The following is a 15,532-nucleotide window of genomic DNA, read 5'->3' on the forward strand; positions in this document are numbered from 1 at the left end:
GCTGACCAAAACAAGTCCGTGCGACACAAAAGTCCACGTGTGTCTGACAAGGCTGCCTCCCATTCTGGGGGTAACTGATGTGCGTCCCTCTTCCAAGCTGGACGCACTTCAGAAGGTGAATATCGATCCATCGTTTTCTTATCGTGCCTTGCACTCCTTACTCAAACCATCTGGCACAGTCCTTCGTATCCGTCTCATTCATGATGGAGACTTCAAGTCAAACAGATGCTATGTGACCTTTGATTCCAGCGCTGAAGCCCAGTCGGCGTGTGATGCTGTTGCGACTCTGCCTATCGCAGGTGCTGGATTTCAAGCGAAACTTCTCCGCTCTTCCAATATTTCTGACAGTGACATGGACTATGTCCCGAACCTCTTCGAAGACGCTTTGTTAGAGCCAACTCCCAGGGACAGCCAGGTCCCTCCCCCTCGTTGGTTTGTTGCATACTATAGGAACGGGCGTGGCAACTTCATTCATGCTGCTAGGTACCTCGCCAAAGGAATTGGCACGATCCCTGAGGGGAATCTGAAAAAGTATGGGAAGGGAGTGTTAGTCAGGGCTAAAGATATTAATCAAGCTAAATTGCTGCAACATCTACCATGCCCTGCTGACAACATGTTTGAAACGGTCAAAGCACACCATACCTTCAATTATAGTAAAGGCAGTATATATAATCATGACCTCTATGAGTTCTCTGAGGAGGAAATACTTGGGATGTGCCTTAGTTCTGTGCATAAGGTGTCCAAGATGAAGGGTTCAGCTAACATGATACTTCTCACCTTTTTTGGTTCTACCCTCCCTGACCGTGTCAGTATTGGCCCTCTCCATCTTCGGGTAAAGCCTTTTGTTGACCGCCCTCTACAGTGTTTTTCATGTCACGGGTATGGTCATGGTAAGAAATACTGCACTGAGCCTTCTCGGTGTGGTAATTGTTCTGCATTAGGCTCACACTCCACGGCGGAATGTGAGTCAGATGCTTATTGCTTATATTGCCAGGATGCTCACCAGTTGTCTTCCAGACAGTGCCCACGATATCGCCTGGAACAGGATATTTTGCAACTGGCAAATAGTCAGTTTATCAGCCTTGGTAGTGCGCGCCGTGAACTCCTCTACCGCCAGAAGGCCGGTACTGGAGCAAAGACGTACACCTCATCGCTAGGCACTCGCTCTTCTGCCCAGCCCGCTGCTCAGGTGTCCTCTACGGTTTCCTCCCGGCCCTTTGAAGCTACTGCTATTATGTCCCATTATAGATTTTCCCTTTTGTCCTGTGATTCTGTCGAGTCACCTCCAGGTTCTGATGGAGCTTCTCCGGCCTCGTCCCAGGTGATGCATGTTGATGTACATGCACCTCACATTGCTTCGCCGAAGTCCGCCAGAGGTATGAAGAAGCGACATCGCGGTTCTACAGATTCAGTTGAATCTGTTCTGCCAACTAAGATTACTGTTGGTATACATGATTCTGGGGTCTATCAAGATAGGCCTATGGAGGATGATGCGGAGGCTGATATTGAGCCTGCTGAGACCCCCTCTGTTTCAGTTCCTGTTGCTTCAAGTGGTTTTCCTGATCGGGATATGGAAACTGAGGAACCCCTTGGATATAGTGTTGGGAATCCTCCCCGCGAGCAGGTAGCTTCGGGGAGTCGTGTGCGGTCTGGCACTAGTAGTGCGGCGTCCGGAGGGGGCGCAGGTTCCTTTGTTGGGAGAAAGCTCAAGGTCCCTCGACCCGGCTTCTCTCGGGTCCCAGTCTCCTCTTCTCGTCGTATTACCGTACCGAATCAGGTGGGTAAAAGGCAGTCTTTTTCAGGGGCTCGCCTGGAGCGCACTCGAAAATAGACATCTTCCTACTCCAACAGTGGAATTGTAGAGGCCTACGACCCTCGTGGGAGGAACTCCGAGCATTGATATCTCGGTTTTCTCCTGCTTGTCTTTGTTTACAGGAGACAATGCTCGGAGACTACACTCACTCTAGTCCTGCCGTTTACAGTATCCCTAATCCTGGACAGGACCACCATGGTGGCACCGTCATATTCGTTCGCTGTGATATCCCTTATGTCCCATTACAGCTTCACTCAACGTTGCAGTCTGTTGCTGTTAAGGTTTATTTGTGCAAATTTTATACATTATGTAGCCTTTATCTCCCTCCTGGTGTTCCCGTTGACAGACACGATCTTGACGACCTGGTGCAGGAACTTTCCTCGCCTTTACTTTTATTAGGGGATTTTAACGGTCGCCATCCGTTGTGGGATGATGGTGCTACCAACCCACGCGGACTATTAGTTGCTTCTTTTATTGAGGATCAGGGATTATAAATTTTAAACTCTGGGGAAGTGACACATTTTCATAGCCAGACTGGTACTTTTACCTCTATAGATCTTTCACTTTGCACTTCTAATTCTCTTCCTGATTTTCGTTGGCTGGTCTTACCGGACTTGTATGGCAGTGACCACTTTCCAATTTTATTGGAACGCATTGATTCTGTACCACAGTCACGCCTTTTTCGCTGGCGTCTAGATAAAGCAGACTGGAAGCGATTTACGGAACTTAGCTCCTGTCTTCGTCCGTTGGCTGACTTTGGAACTTCTTACGAGGCTGCATCCTATTTCACTGATGCCCTACATTCTGCAGCCCTTCAATCCGTCCCCAGGACGTCTGGCCAGTTCCCTAAAGGTCCTGTTCCCTGGTGGAACGCCGCTTGCACTACTGCTGTGCAAGAGCAGCGTGCTGCATTCTCTCGACTTCGTCGTCACCGTGGGGACCCCCAGTGTTTGGATGGTTTTCGGCGAGCGCGTGCTCGAGCACGACGCACTTTCAAGGAGGCTCAACGAATTTCTTGGAAGGCTTATCTCTCTTCCATCACTACCGGAACTACACTCACAGAAGTCTTTAACAGAGTTCGTAAGATCTCTGGGAAGTTTTCCCCCCTCCCCCTCCAGTGTTATCGCATGCAGGGGAAACGGTGGCGGACCCTAAGACTGTTGCTGACCTATTCGCCAAGCACTTTGCCAGTGTCTCTAGGAAAGATCCTACTGCACCAGGGGCTCGTCATCGCCGGGATTTGGAATCACTCGGCGTTAACTTCGCTTCCACCGGAGGGGAATCTTAATATCCCATTTTCTCTCTCCGAGTTGAAGACGGCTTTATCCCAGTGTCATGATTCCTCGCCAGGTCCAGACGACATCCCCTATGCTTTCTTACGCCACATGTCTGACTGTGGTTTTACATTTTTAATGGATCTTTACAATTTCATTTGGCGTACCGGTGATTTTCCATCTCTATGGAGTGTGGCTGTAATTCTCCCCATTCTGAAGCCTGGGAAAGATCATCTCCAAGCAACTAATTATCGTCCTATTTCTTTAACATCCTGCATTTGTAAAGTGAAGGAGAAGATGGTGAATGTCAGGCTTATGTAGTACTTGGAGAGCCGGAATTTATTGACCCCGGTGCAATATGGTTTCCGAAAGATGCGCTCCACTTCGGATGCTCTTTTATCCTTGGAGTCCTCAGTTTGTGAGGCGTTTGCCAATAATCACCACCAGGTGACCGTGTTTTTTGATCTGGAGAAGGCCTATGACACAGCTTGGTGTCATGGAATTTTACTTAACCTGTTTGAGTTTGGTCTTCGTGGCCGTCTCCCTGTTTTTATTCAGGAGTTTTTATCTCATCGTCTTTTACGGGTTAGAGTGGGGAGTACTCTTTTCGAGGTTTGTCCACTTGAGGATGGTGTACCACAGGGAAGTATTCTCAGTGTTACGCTATTTGCTGTGTCTATTAATGGAGTCGTTGGTGTCCTGCCTGATGGAGTTCATAGCTCCTTATATGTAGACGATTTATCCTTTTCGTTTTCTGCGGCAAGGATGTCGTTGATTGAACGAAAACTGCAATTGACTATTAATAGAGTCGCCAATTGGGCAAATACGCGCGGCTTTCGATTTTCGTCCTCAAAGACAGTAGCTATGCATTTCTGTCGTCTTCGAGGCGTTCATCCGGACCCTGACTTATATCTTGGTAATAGGCGACTGTCCTGTGTAGAGACGACTCGTTACCTCGGTCTTTTATTTGATAACCGCCTAACCTGGGTGCCTCATTTACGTTACGTTAAGGCGGCTTGTCAGAAAGCCCTGTCCCTCCTTCGTGTTTTAGCTCATACCTCTTGGGGTGCAGACAGGGACACGCTACTCCTCCTCCACAGAACACTCATCCTTTCCAAGTTGGAATATGGCTGCGAGGTATACTCCTCCGCCAAGGAGGCTCACCTACGCGTGTTGGACTCAGTACATCACACCGGGGTCCACTTGGCTACTGGTGCATTCCGGTCTTCACCGATACTTAGCCTCCTCGTGGATGCTGGCGTCCTGCCTCTGAATTTGAGACGCCAGTCCTCTCTATTCCGTTGCTGGTTCCGCGTCCAACGCCTTCCAGAATCAGTTCCTTGTGTGTCAATTTTGCGGGATTCCCCTTTCGCCTGCATATGATGAGCGACCTAGTCACCCTAAACCTTTTGGGTTTCGGGTAGCGTCTGCCATGACACCGTTGTATTTCCCTCCCATTCCTATCTGCCCTTATCGAGTACCTAGGGTTGGATACTGGCAGTTGCCCGGTGTATCCGTGTGTTCTCCCACTATAGATAGTAAGAGGGATTTACCGCCATCTGCGTCCCGAGCCTTATTTTTAGAGCATTTCACTGAACACTCGGACTCCATCCCTGTCTTTACTGATGGCTCTAAATTGGATGCTGGAGTTAGCTTTGGTGTTGTGTTCCCCTCCTGTCGGGGAGGAAGTCTTTCTTCTGTTGCTTCTGTATTTACTGCAGAGCTGTCTGCAATATTCCCCCCTCTTTACAGATTATTTTTACCCTTCCTGTGGACTCTTTTGTGATTTTTAGTGATTCTCGTAGCGCTCTTTCTGCGCTGGGCTCCTTTACTCCCTCTGTTAATCCCCTAGTTTTATCTGCTCTCGAGTGTCTGTATTTGCTCAGCAACAGGGGATATCGCGTTGGGTTTTGTCAGGTTCCAGGACACGTTGGTGTACACGGGAACGAACGAGCTGATGGACTTACAAGGGAGGCAGCAGCTAGAGCTGCCCCCCCTAGTGGTGTCCCATGTACAGATATGTTTCCAGAGATTCGCAAGGCAATTCTTGCCAGTTGGCAGGAGAGGTGGAATGCTCGGGGTGCGACTTCCAAAATGGGAGAGATTACCAGGACTGTGTCTCGTCCTTGGTCATACGAAAGTGTCCGTGACCGTCGCTCGCAGACAGCCTTGACCCGTCTTCGGACGGGTCATACGCGTCTAACACATGGTTACCTCATGTCCCGGGGAGTGCAGCCTTATTGTGATGACTGCTTGGTTCCCCTGACCGTGCGGCACTTGCTAGTCGAGTGCCCCAGTTTGGGGGACCTGCGAGTGCGATACCTGTCGCAGTGTCGGGGAGAAGACGGATCATTCCGTCTCTCGCTGATGCTGGAAGGGAGATGCCTTTCCCCGGAACATGAGGTACTTCTCTTTATGGAGAAGGCTGGCCTTCTCCATGAGTTATGACCGTTTTCTGTGTGATTTGTTTCGTCTCGTTTTGTTTGGCTTTGCTCTTAGTTTACTTTTTTAGGTTCCTTTTTTAGCCCTTTTAGTTTAGTTTTTTTTTCTTTTCTTTAGTTTTTAACTCATTGAATGCGGCGCCATATGACCCTGGCTGTTGCAGCGCCTAATTTAAATCAATCAATCAGTCAATCCTGGCCCCGTAAAAAGGAGTCTGTCGCACAGTTTGTGATACCAGAGTGTTATGAACCTTCGGTGCTGAACTTAGTTCATGACACGGTGATCGCTGGTCACCCGGGGAGGGAACGCACATTAACAGCGGCCCGAGCGGTCTATTTTTGGCCAACTATGCGTGTAGATATTGACGCGTATGTGGCTAAGTGTGTCAAGCGTGCCCAACATAAATGGACGGTGCCTAGGCCTGCGCCGATCCTAGAATACCCTCCCCCTGACCGGCCTTGGGATGTAGTTTCTATTGACTTGCTACAGCTTCCCGCCAAGGGTGTAGATCCCTTGTCGCGGTACGTTGTGTTAGCCCCGGTGCAAGATAAATCTGCTAAGTCCATTGCTCATGCCCTAATAACTCATCTAATTTGCCCATACTCCACACCTAGAGTGTTGTTAAGTGATAATGGAACTGAGTTTCGCAATCAACTTTTAGCAGAAATATGTAAACAGTTTGGCATTACACAAAGAAAATGGAGTGCGGCAGCACAAACTATGTATTTTGTTATTGTCGTCTCGTGTCTTGTCTGTCGTCGCTCTTTGGCTCTCGTATTGCGTCTTCAATGTTTATCTTTCTTGTTCCTCGTTTGTCTTTGACTGTCCGTCCATGTCCTCTTGTTGTCCACTATTACACATTGCTCTACATATACACTAACACTCGACTTCACCATACCTGACGAAGACATTCAACACTTCCTCTACAACAGCAGTGTCCTTCAGAGCACCACTCTTCTGAAGGTTCAGGATCCGTATACGCGGTTCGCGATTTGGGAGTGCGGATTCAAGCCTTCAAGGATCTGTTAAACAGCCAACCACTCAACTCACTTCAGCTTGACTTACCGTAGATGTCCTCACTGAGCTACTCATCTCAGCTCGACTCACCGTAGCTGTCCCCTACGCGTTACTCACTTCAGCTCGACTCACTGCAGCTGCACACAACCCTCAACTCACTCCAGCTCGACTCACCGTAGCTGTTGTCACTGCACTACTCACTCCAGCTCGACTCACCGTAGCTGTCCTCTACTCAGCGCAACTTACCGCGCACCTCAACGCAACTCTTCTCAGCGCAACTTACCGCGCACCTCAACGCATCTCTACTCAGCGCAACTTACCGCGCACCTCAACGCAACTCTACTCAGCGCAACTTACCGCGCACCTCAACGCATCTCTACTCAGCGCAACTTACCGCGCACCTCAACGCAACTCTACTCAGCGCAACTCACCGCGCAACACTACTCATTGTAACGCAACATCGTCTGTGCCACAGCGCCCCCGCTTCAGGGAAGATTTCGTTCCTCGGTCCTCGGCACTTGGGTGGGGGGTATTTGTAGCAGTCACCGCTGAGGGCCGTGTGCTCTCCCCCCCCGGTGACTAAGAAAATGGAGTGCGGCAGCACAAACTATGTATTTTGCTATTGTCGTCTCGTGTCTTGTCTGTCGTCGCTCTTTGTCTCTCGTATTGCGTCTTCAATGTTTATCTTTATTGTTCCTTGTTTGTCTCTGACTGTCCGACCATGTCCTCTTGTTGTCCACTATTACACATTGTTCTACATATACATTAACACTTAAATGTTAACCTACACAAACAACATTCACACAAACGCATACACAAACAAACACCTATTCTATGTGCTGTGCTTGTCCTAATGACCTGTGTGATGTTTGAAATAACCCTGGCGGATATGACTTTCTCTATCCGTGAACCGATTAGCACTTAGAACACTCGCTACCACCAACAGTACCACTACTGCCGCACCACCGCCCCATCTCTGCCCCGGGAGCCCATGGTCCTGTCCCCTCCACCCTCCTGGCCATATGATCATGTGGCAGTGGATTATTTTGACTATGCAGGAATATCATACCTAATGTATGTCGATCGTTTCTCTGGTAATTTGCATATATTTCACTTCCTTCCAGGTCAGACAGACGCCCGTCATCTCGTCATGCAGGTCCCTCTTCCTGCAGTACGGCGCACCTCAAGAGCTAGTAAGTGACGGTGGCCCCACGCTGGTGTCAAAGGACTTCCGTGACTTCCTCAACCACTGGGGCGTGCATCATCGACTCAGCTCCGCTTACTATCCGCAGTCGAACGGCCGTGCTGAGATCGCCGTGAAGACTGCCAGGCGCATCATCGCAGACTGTATTGCCGTTGTGGGTCCGTCGACACAGATGCCGTGGCCAAGGCCATCCTGCAGTACCGCAACACGCCCGTGGCAAACATCAACAATTCCCCCACTCAGCTGCTGTTTGGCCGTGTCCTGCGCGACCACCTCCCCACCCATCCACGCCTCCTTCACCTTTACCCAGACTGGCTGCACTCGGCGGAGGAACGTGAAGCCGCATTCGCCAAGCGCTACATGCAGCTCGTTACCCGCTACAACACAGCCTCCAGAAAGCTCCACACGCTCCGGCTGGGCGAGCACGTAGCCGTGCAAAACCAGGGCACCAACCGCCCTCAACGCTGGGATCGCATGGGTACTGTAGTGGAGCTCCAGCCGCACCGCCAGTATGGTGCGCCTCGACGGCTCCGGGCGCGTCACCATACGCAACCGCCGCTTCCTACGCCCCATCTCCGCACCCCAACCTTCACAGGCCGCCCGCGACGAGCCAACATCTCGTGCGAGCGTGTGAGGGGGAGGGGAGATGACGTCAGCATCTAACCACCAGATGACCGGCCGGGCAGTTGCTAGTTCAGCGGAGGCGTCCGAGCCTCCGCCATACTCCGGGCAGGCAGTCTTCCACTGGTCGCCACACAACGCACTCCTGTGTATTAAGCATTAGTAAACGCTCTGCATTAACATCGCGTTTCCATCTACATTAGACTGCCCTACCTATCAAATGAACTCAGAAGGCAGAGGGTGAACAGAGTGGCATTCTCTGATACGAGGAGGCCTGGCAGCGGCGAGATCAGTAAGGGGGGGTACACCTTCTACTAGGCATCTCCAGCCAACTGCTGCCATTTGTGGTTGAGGTTGCTCCGGTTGATGAGCGTATAATGCGAGTGAGGCTGAAGCACATACTAGGCTTCATGTCTCTTTTTTCAGTGTACGCTCCTACCGAGATGCGTGAAACTGAACAGAAGATGTTCTACGCCGAACTCGACTCCGTATTAGACCAGGGCCCTCCCCGGAACATACTCATTGTCCTGAGCGACTTTAATGCTACTACTAGCACTGAGAGGGATGGATACGACCTGTGTTGGTCCCCATGGTTCTGGTACCAGGAAAATCAACAGCTCTCTCCTGGATTTTGCAAAATCCAGAAGGTTGAGAATTGCGGGTTCCTGGTACCAGAGCTGCACCGCTGGACTTTGGTATAGTGATGCCGGAGGGGTAGCTATGGAGATTGATCACATCATCGTAGGTACTCGTTGGAGGATCCTTCAGAACTGCAGGGTTTACCGGGGTACTGAGTTCTTTACAACTGACCATAGGCTTGTTGTTGCAACACTCAATTTTCATGTCAGGTCAAGAAGAATCTCGAGAAGCAACAATACTGTGTTCCATCTCGAGAGGCTTAAAGACCTAGCATGTGCGCAGGAGTATGCAATGACAGTATCAAATCGGTTCGATGTGCTCAGCACCTTGAAGGATCCTGTAGAACTGTGGGATACCTTCAAACGTGAGACTCTGCAAGCTGCCAAGGAGTGGATTGGAGGGCGCCCCCAGATCTAGAAGTGGCTATACCTCGGTGGAGACGCTGGATAATATCGAGGAGAGTCGCGCTGCCAGACTTGCTGGGAACCGGAACCAATACAGGGTTCTGTCACGTGGCACTAGAGCTCTCCTGAGGAGAGACAAGGAGAGGTATATCAGGGGTCTCGCTGAGGAAGTCGAGAGCCAATTAAATGAGAATGACCTCCGACTTGCTTTACCGAGCCCTGAAGAAGCTCCGCTTCAAGTCTTCCTCTCAGGTGAGCGCTATCCGAACAGCTGATGGCTGCCTCATATCGGACATGGACGGGTAGAAGGCTCGTTGGGCTGAGTACTTTGAGCAGCTGTACATGGCGGACCCTCCACGTGGGCGGCTTCCAGTTACTGGGTTGCAGGTGGAAAGGCACCTGGCACCTGTAATATCAGTGTGGAGCTTCTCAAAGCTGATCCGCGGGTTGCATGCAGTCTTGAATGCCGTATGGCAGTTCGGTGCCATTCCTCCTGACTGGAAGAGGAAGCTGGTCGTCCCTATCTGGAAAGGGAAAGGGGACCGACAGGAATGCAGCAACTACCGTGGTATTACACTGCTCAGTGTGCCATGCAGGGTGCTTGTCCACCTATTGCTGATGCGAATTCGCAGCCAGCTGCTGAAGATGCAGAGACCTGAACAGTCTGGGTTCACGCCTGGTAAGTCAACAACTGACCTATCCTAGCGCTTCGCGTACTGGTGAAGCGCCGACGTAAGTCACTGGAAGTTTTGGTGATGGCTCTCGAGGCACTGCACGAGGAGGCGAAGGCCCTTGGGACTTCAGGTTTCCTGGGCTAAGACCTAGGTACAGAGGAGTATAGAGTTGTATCATCATCATATGAAATAAGCTTATTTTCGAGGTTAATACCCAAGTCAGAAGTAAAAATGTTAAAAAATAAAGGTCCGTCAACAACCACACACTGTGATCGATTAGTTAATGGGTGAGTCAATGTTGCAGCATAGCAGGTGCTTACGTTATGATGTCTCCATACCGAGGCCGCAGCTCCTTCACCTGATCAGCGAAACGCTGCGATGATGACGGAAATTTACCCAACAAAGGTAAACCCCAAACGCCTGTAGAAGAAGAATGAATCAGTGGGTGGGCCCAGACATTTACACGCTTAATCAAACAAACAAATGCACACACACACACACACACACACACACACACACACACACACACACACACGGGCCCCCGCACGGGGGGGACTTATTTATACGGCTATGAGTAAAATTTCACAAGTTCGCCTATTTCGCACTGGCAGACGGAACGGTGTTTTTTTTTTTTTTTTTTTTTTTTGTGGTAGTTTTCGGTGTGTTATGAAATTGACTTTTAAATGCCTATTGTGCACACTGTCGCACGCCGTCGCAGCTTTACTTTCCTGTCTTTCTAAAGCTTTTGAATCGATCCTTAACCGGAAGATCCACAAATATATATCCACTGTTGACCTTTTATTTGATCGTCAGTATGGGTTCTGCAAGGGGCGTTTTTCTGGTGACCTTCCTGCTTTCTTAACTAACTTCTCGTCATCCTCTCTTGGACGTTCCGGTGAAACTTTCTCAGTTGCGCTAGATATCTCGAAAGAGTCTGGCACAACTCTTTGCTATCTAAACTACCCTCCTACGGATTATATCCTTCTCTCTGTACCTTTATCTCCAGTTTCATTTTCAGCTGTTCTATCTCTGCTGCGGTAGACGGTTACTATTCTTCCCCTAAACCTGTCAACAGTGGTGTCCCGCAGGGCTCTGTCCTGTCTCTCACTCTCTTTCTGATATTCATCAATGATCTTCATTCCACAACAAACTGTCCTATCCACTCATATGCCGACGATTCTACTTTGCATTTTTTATTTATTTTTTTGACAGAAGACCCTCTCAACAGGAATTACAAGACTCTAGACTGGAGACTGCAGAACGCTTAACCTCTGACCTTGCTATTATTTCTGACTGTGGCAGAAGGAGCCTTGTGTCCTTCAGAACCTCAAAAAACTCAATTTTTCCACCTATCAACTCGACACAATCTTCCAAACTCCTTTCCCCTATTCTTCGACAACACTCAGCTGTCACCTTTGTCTACACTAAACATCCTTGGTCTATCCTTACCTCAAAATCTTAACTGGAAACTTCACATTTCTTCTATCTAAATCAGCTTCCTCGAGGTTGGGCGTTCTGTATCGTCTACGTCAGTTATTTTCCCCACACAGTTGTAATCCATATACAGATGTCTTGTCCGCCCTCGTATGGAGTATGCATCTCCTCCTCTTACTGATAATCTCCTACCTCTTAATTTCCGCCGCCATGTTGTCTCTCTTTCTATATTCTATCGATGTTTTTACGTTGACTGCTCATCTGAACTTGCTACCTTCATGCCTTCCTCCCCGCTGAGGGGAGTTCCTTGCCGTGGTAGCGGGGCTTGAAGCCTGGTCGGCAGCACCACCTACTTAGGTGGTCCGTCCACCTCTGTAGGGCTTGCTGTTTGTCGGCCAGAGTGGACTAAACACTCCCCCGTCACTACTGGTAATGGAGGCTTACCAGTGGTGACGTATGTGCCTGCCCGACTACCATCAAGGGCATGGCTGAGCCTCCCCACGTGTTTGCCGTGCGTGGCGTCCCGTACACTCCCCGCGCCCTCTCGTCTGGGAGTTGAGTCCACCGCGGGGCAGTGTGTAGTTCCCTCCGGTGGACAACACGCTCCTTTGGCGGGAGGGTTGGGGTAAGACGGGTGGTCTTGTGTGGCCCCGCTCTATCAATCGGCTGGTCATGCGTTGGCTAGGGTCAAGTGGCTGTTGTCTGGTGGGCACCGCAATGGTCCCGCGGCTGTCGCCTCACACCAGGCAGCTGCCACGTATACTTCCCCCACTACCCCTGAGGCTGCTGTGAGCTGTTGCTCCAGCATTAGCCTCCCCATGTTGGGCTCCGTGGTGGGTGGGGGGGTGGGGAAGTGAAATAATTGTCACCTTTTATGGCATCTAAATCCCCGAATTTACCTCGGCCTACATCCCTACCTTAACTACTACCTTCCCAGGAAACCTCTTCTCGGCATTCACTCATCGCCAACATTGATACGTTTCAGGCTCCGAGTGGCAATAACGTTGCATCTGCCTCTTCTTTCTTAATCCCCAGACCCGGTGGCTCCCGGACCAAGAGCCGGAAGCAGGGACCAAAGAATGTGCCAGTCTCGCAGAGTTCTCAAGTTGAGGTCCTGCCCGGTCTATTTGAATCTGTATCCTATGACAAATACATCACCGTAAAGTCCCTAGATGGTCGATCTGTTAATGATCTCGACATTTTCGAAGTCCACCGTGAACTTGTCAAGACTTGCGGCAGAGAGCCGAAGATGCTTCCGCAGGGAGATGGCAGCCTTCTTGTGGAAGTCTCTTCTCCTGAAGAGAGTGAAAGACTCCGTGCCCTCACCTCAGTTCCCGGGGCTGCAGTATCATGTGCCTCCCATGCTACCATGAACCAATCGCGCGGCGTGGTATTTTCAAGAGACCACCTTCGTTACTCGCAGGAGCGCCTGGTTAAGGAACTCGAGGAGTATGACGTTGTTGCGGTGAGGCGTGTCCACAAGAAAGAAGAAGGAGCACTGACACCCACACCCACACTATTCATAACTTTTAATCGGCTAGAGCTCCCTAGAACTGTAAAATTGGCATGGTTAAACCTCCACGTGAAACCATATGTCCCAAACCCCAGACGTTGTTTCCATTGCCAGTTATATGGACATGTGACTCGGACATGCCGCCGCCTGCAGAATGGTCTCCCTAAAGTATGCGTCACCTGCGGTAGGGATGACCATGGTGAGGAGTGCCCGGGCCCTGTTCGGTGCTACCACTGTGCCGAGCCCCATCCAGCTTCATCGAAAGAGTGTGATCGCCTTAGATTTGAGAGAGAGGTGCTTACCATTCGAAATAAAGAGAAATTGTCTTTTGTAGAGGCAAAGCGACTCGCCCTTACCAGGCTGTCTAGTCCTGGTAGAACCTATGCCTCAGTTCTCCAGTCACACGCTCAACGCCGTCTCAAAACCTCCCAGGATATGTCGTGCCCTGCAGCTCCCGTCGTTTCTGTGTCGACGCCTTTACCTGAAATCACACCAAATCGTGTCCCGCTCCGAACAGAGCCACAACAACAGAAACGTTCACGCAGTGAGGAGTCTCTCGATGAGACTCCCCCTACCAAGCGGCAAACCCGGCGCCAGTTGTAGGATCGCCGGAGGTACCCCGGGCATCGGCTGCTGCCGCCGCCCCTGCGCCAGCTGCTCCGGCTGTCTGTGGGCCGGAGTCTGCTGGTGCTCAGGCTTGCGGTGCGTCGCTGCCGGCGCCCGTTGCCTCAACCTCCGGAGAGTCTTCCGGGGACCTCCTCTGCTTCCTCCTCCTCTGCTGCTACCTCAGAGTGGCGGACGGTTGGGAGAGGCGGGAGAGGGAAGACGCCGGCAGCAGTCGCGGGCAGGAGGGTAGTTGAATGCCCCCAGCCTGCCAATCGGTCTGCGGTACATATGGTATCGCAACCAGCTACAGCTCGGACCAAGGGTCCTTTAATGAAGGGTGATGGCCCCTTTAAAGGTACCCAGTAGGTGCAGGGCGATTCCTCTCCGGAAGAGCCCCAAAGCACCTCACTAAGTAATCATCTTCAATATCGTGCAGTGGAACTGCCGTGGTCTGCGTGCCAATTGGGAAGAGTTGCTCAGTCTTATAGCCCGTTATTCCCCAGTATGCATTTGCATTCAGGAGACCATGGTAGGAGAAAGTACTCCTTTTGGGCCTCCTGGTTACCATATTTTATATTCTTATCCTCTACAAGAACTAGGGAATCGTGGCGGCTGTGCCAGACTGGTCAGCCGTGATATCACTTTATCACGCGTAAGGTTGTCAGCTCCTTCCAGGCGGTCAGCATCCAGCTCTTTCTCCCACGACAGTACACAGTTTGCAGCTTATACCTTCCTCCAAGCGCTCATGTAGAGAGGAGGATCTTGATAACTTGATCGCTGATCTTCCTGCCCTTTCCTCTTACTAGGCGATGTGAATGGCCGTCATCCACTGTGGGGAGACTGCACCACTAACCCTCGAGGCGTGATGCTGGCATCTGTGGAGAAGATGAGGAAATGTGAGTTCTAAATTATGGAGATATGAAGCACTTCCATAGCCAAAAGGTTATTTTTACGGCTATAGATGTGTATTTGTGTTTTTTTAATATTATTTTAGATTTCAACTGGAAGGTTTTACCGAACTTGCATGGAAGTGACCACTTCCCTATTGTTTTATCGTCAGCCAAGGGCGAACCACGCACTCGCCTCCCACGCTGGCGTATAGATAAAGCAGACTGGCAACTCTTCAAACAGCTAAGTTCCACTGCACGGTCTTTAGATGACTTCAGCAGCACTGGCGAAGCGGTGGCATATTTTACTACCTTACTACACTCGGCAGCCATATTAGCAGTTCCAAAGACGTCTGGTCACTTTCCCAGACGTCCCATGCCTTGGTGGACCCCTGAGTGCGCCGCTTATGTGAAGGCAAAACGAGCCGCTTTCTCACGCCTCTGCCGACATCGTGGAGATCCACATTATTTAGAAGCCTTCAAACGGGCGCGTGCCCATGCCCGACGGGTCCTTAAAGAGGCCCGTCGTGCTTCGTGGAAGGCATACCTATCCACCCTAAACAAGGAGACGTCCCTAGCGCAGGTATGGAAACGAGTGAGGAAAATCTCTGGGAAATATACCGTCCCTTCCCCTCCTGTCCTGTCAGAAGCAGGCAGGAACGTGGCCGAACCTATTGCAGTTGCTCAAGTCCTTGCCCAACATTTTACAAATGTATCTAGGAAAGACACTACATCTCCTTCGGGACGCCATCGTCGGCGCTTGGAGTCTGCTGGCCTCAGTTTTGCTTCTAATAACGGCGAGTCGTATAATGCCCCTTTTTCTAGTCTTGAACTCCGTTCAGCTCTAAACCAATGCCATGACTCGTCACCAGGTCCCGATGACATCCCATACTCCTTCTTACGTCATATTCCTGACGAATCACTTATGTTTTTATTGTCTCTTTTTAATAGAATTTGGTATACCGGTGATTATCCGTCTTCCTGGAGCGTTGCCGTTATTATTG

General features: G+C 50.5%; 1 protein-coding gene across 1 annotated transcript in view; it reads right to left on the bottom strand.

Moving 5' to 3' along the window:
- LOC126992673 (cytochrome P450 2L1-like) overlaps positions 1 to 15,532 on the bottom strand; it is a gene marked incomplete at its 3' end in the record, with an annotated part of 136,790 nt that overhangs the window by 60,578 nt on the left and 60,680 nt on the right. Inside the window, 1 exon segment of the mRNA XM_050851483.1 lies at positions 10,409 to 10,508. Within this exon segment, the coding sequence (XP_050707440.1) occupies positions 10,409 to 10,508 (100 nt within the window).

Source organism: Eriocheir sinensis, chromosome 7 (genome assembly GCF_024679095.1).
Source record: "Eriocheir sinensis breed Jianghai 21 chromosome 7, ASM2467909v1, whole genome shotgun sequence".
Taxonomy (NCBI): Eukaryota; Metazoa; Arthropoda; class Malacostraca; order Decapoda; family Varunidae; genus Eriocheir; species Eriocheir sinensis.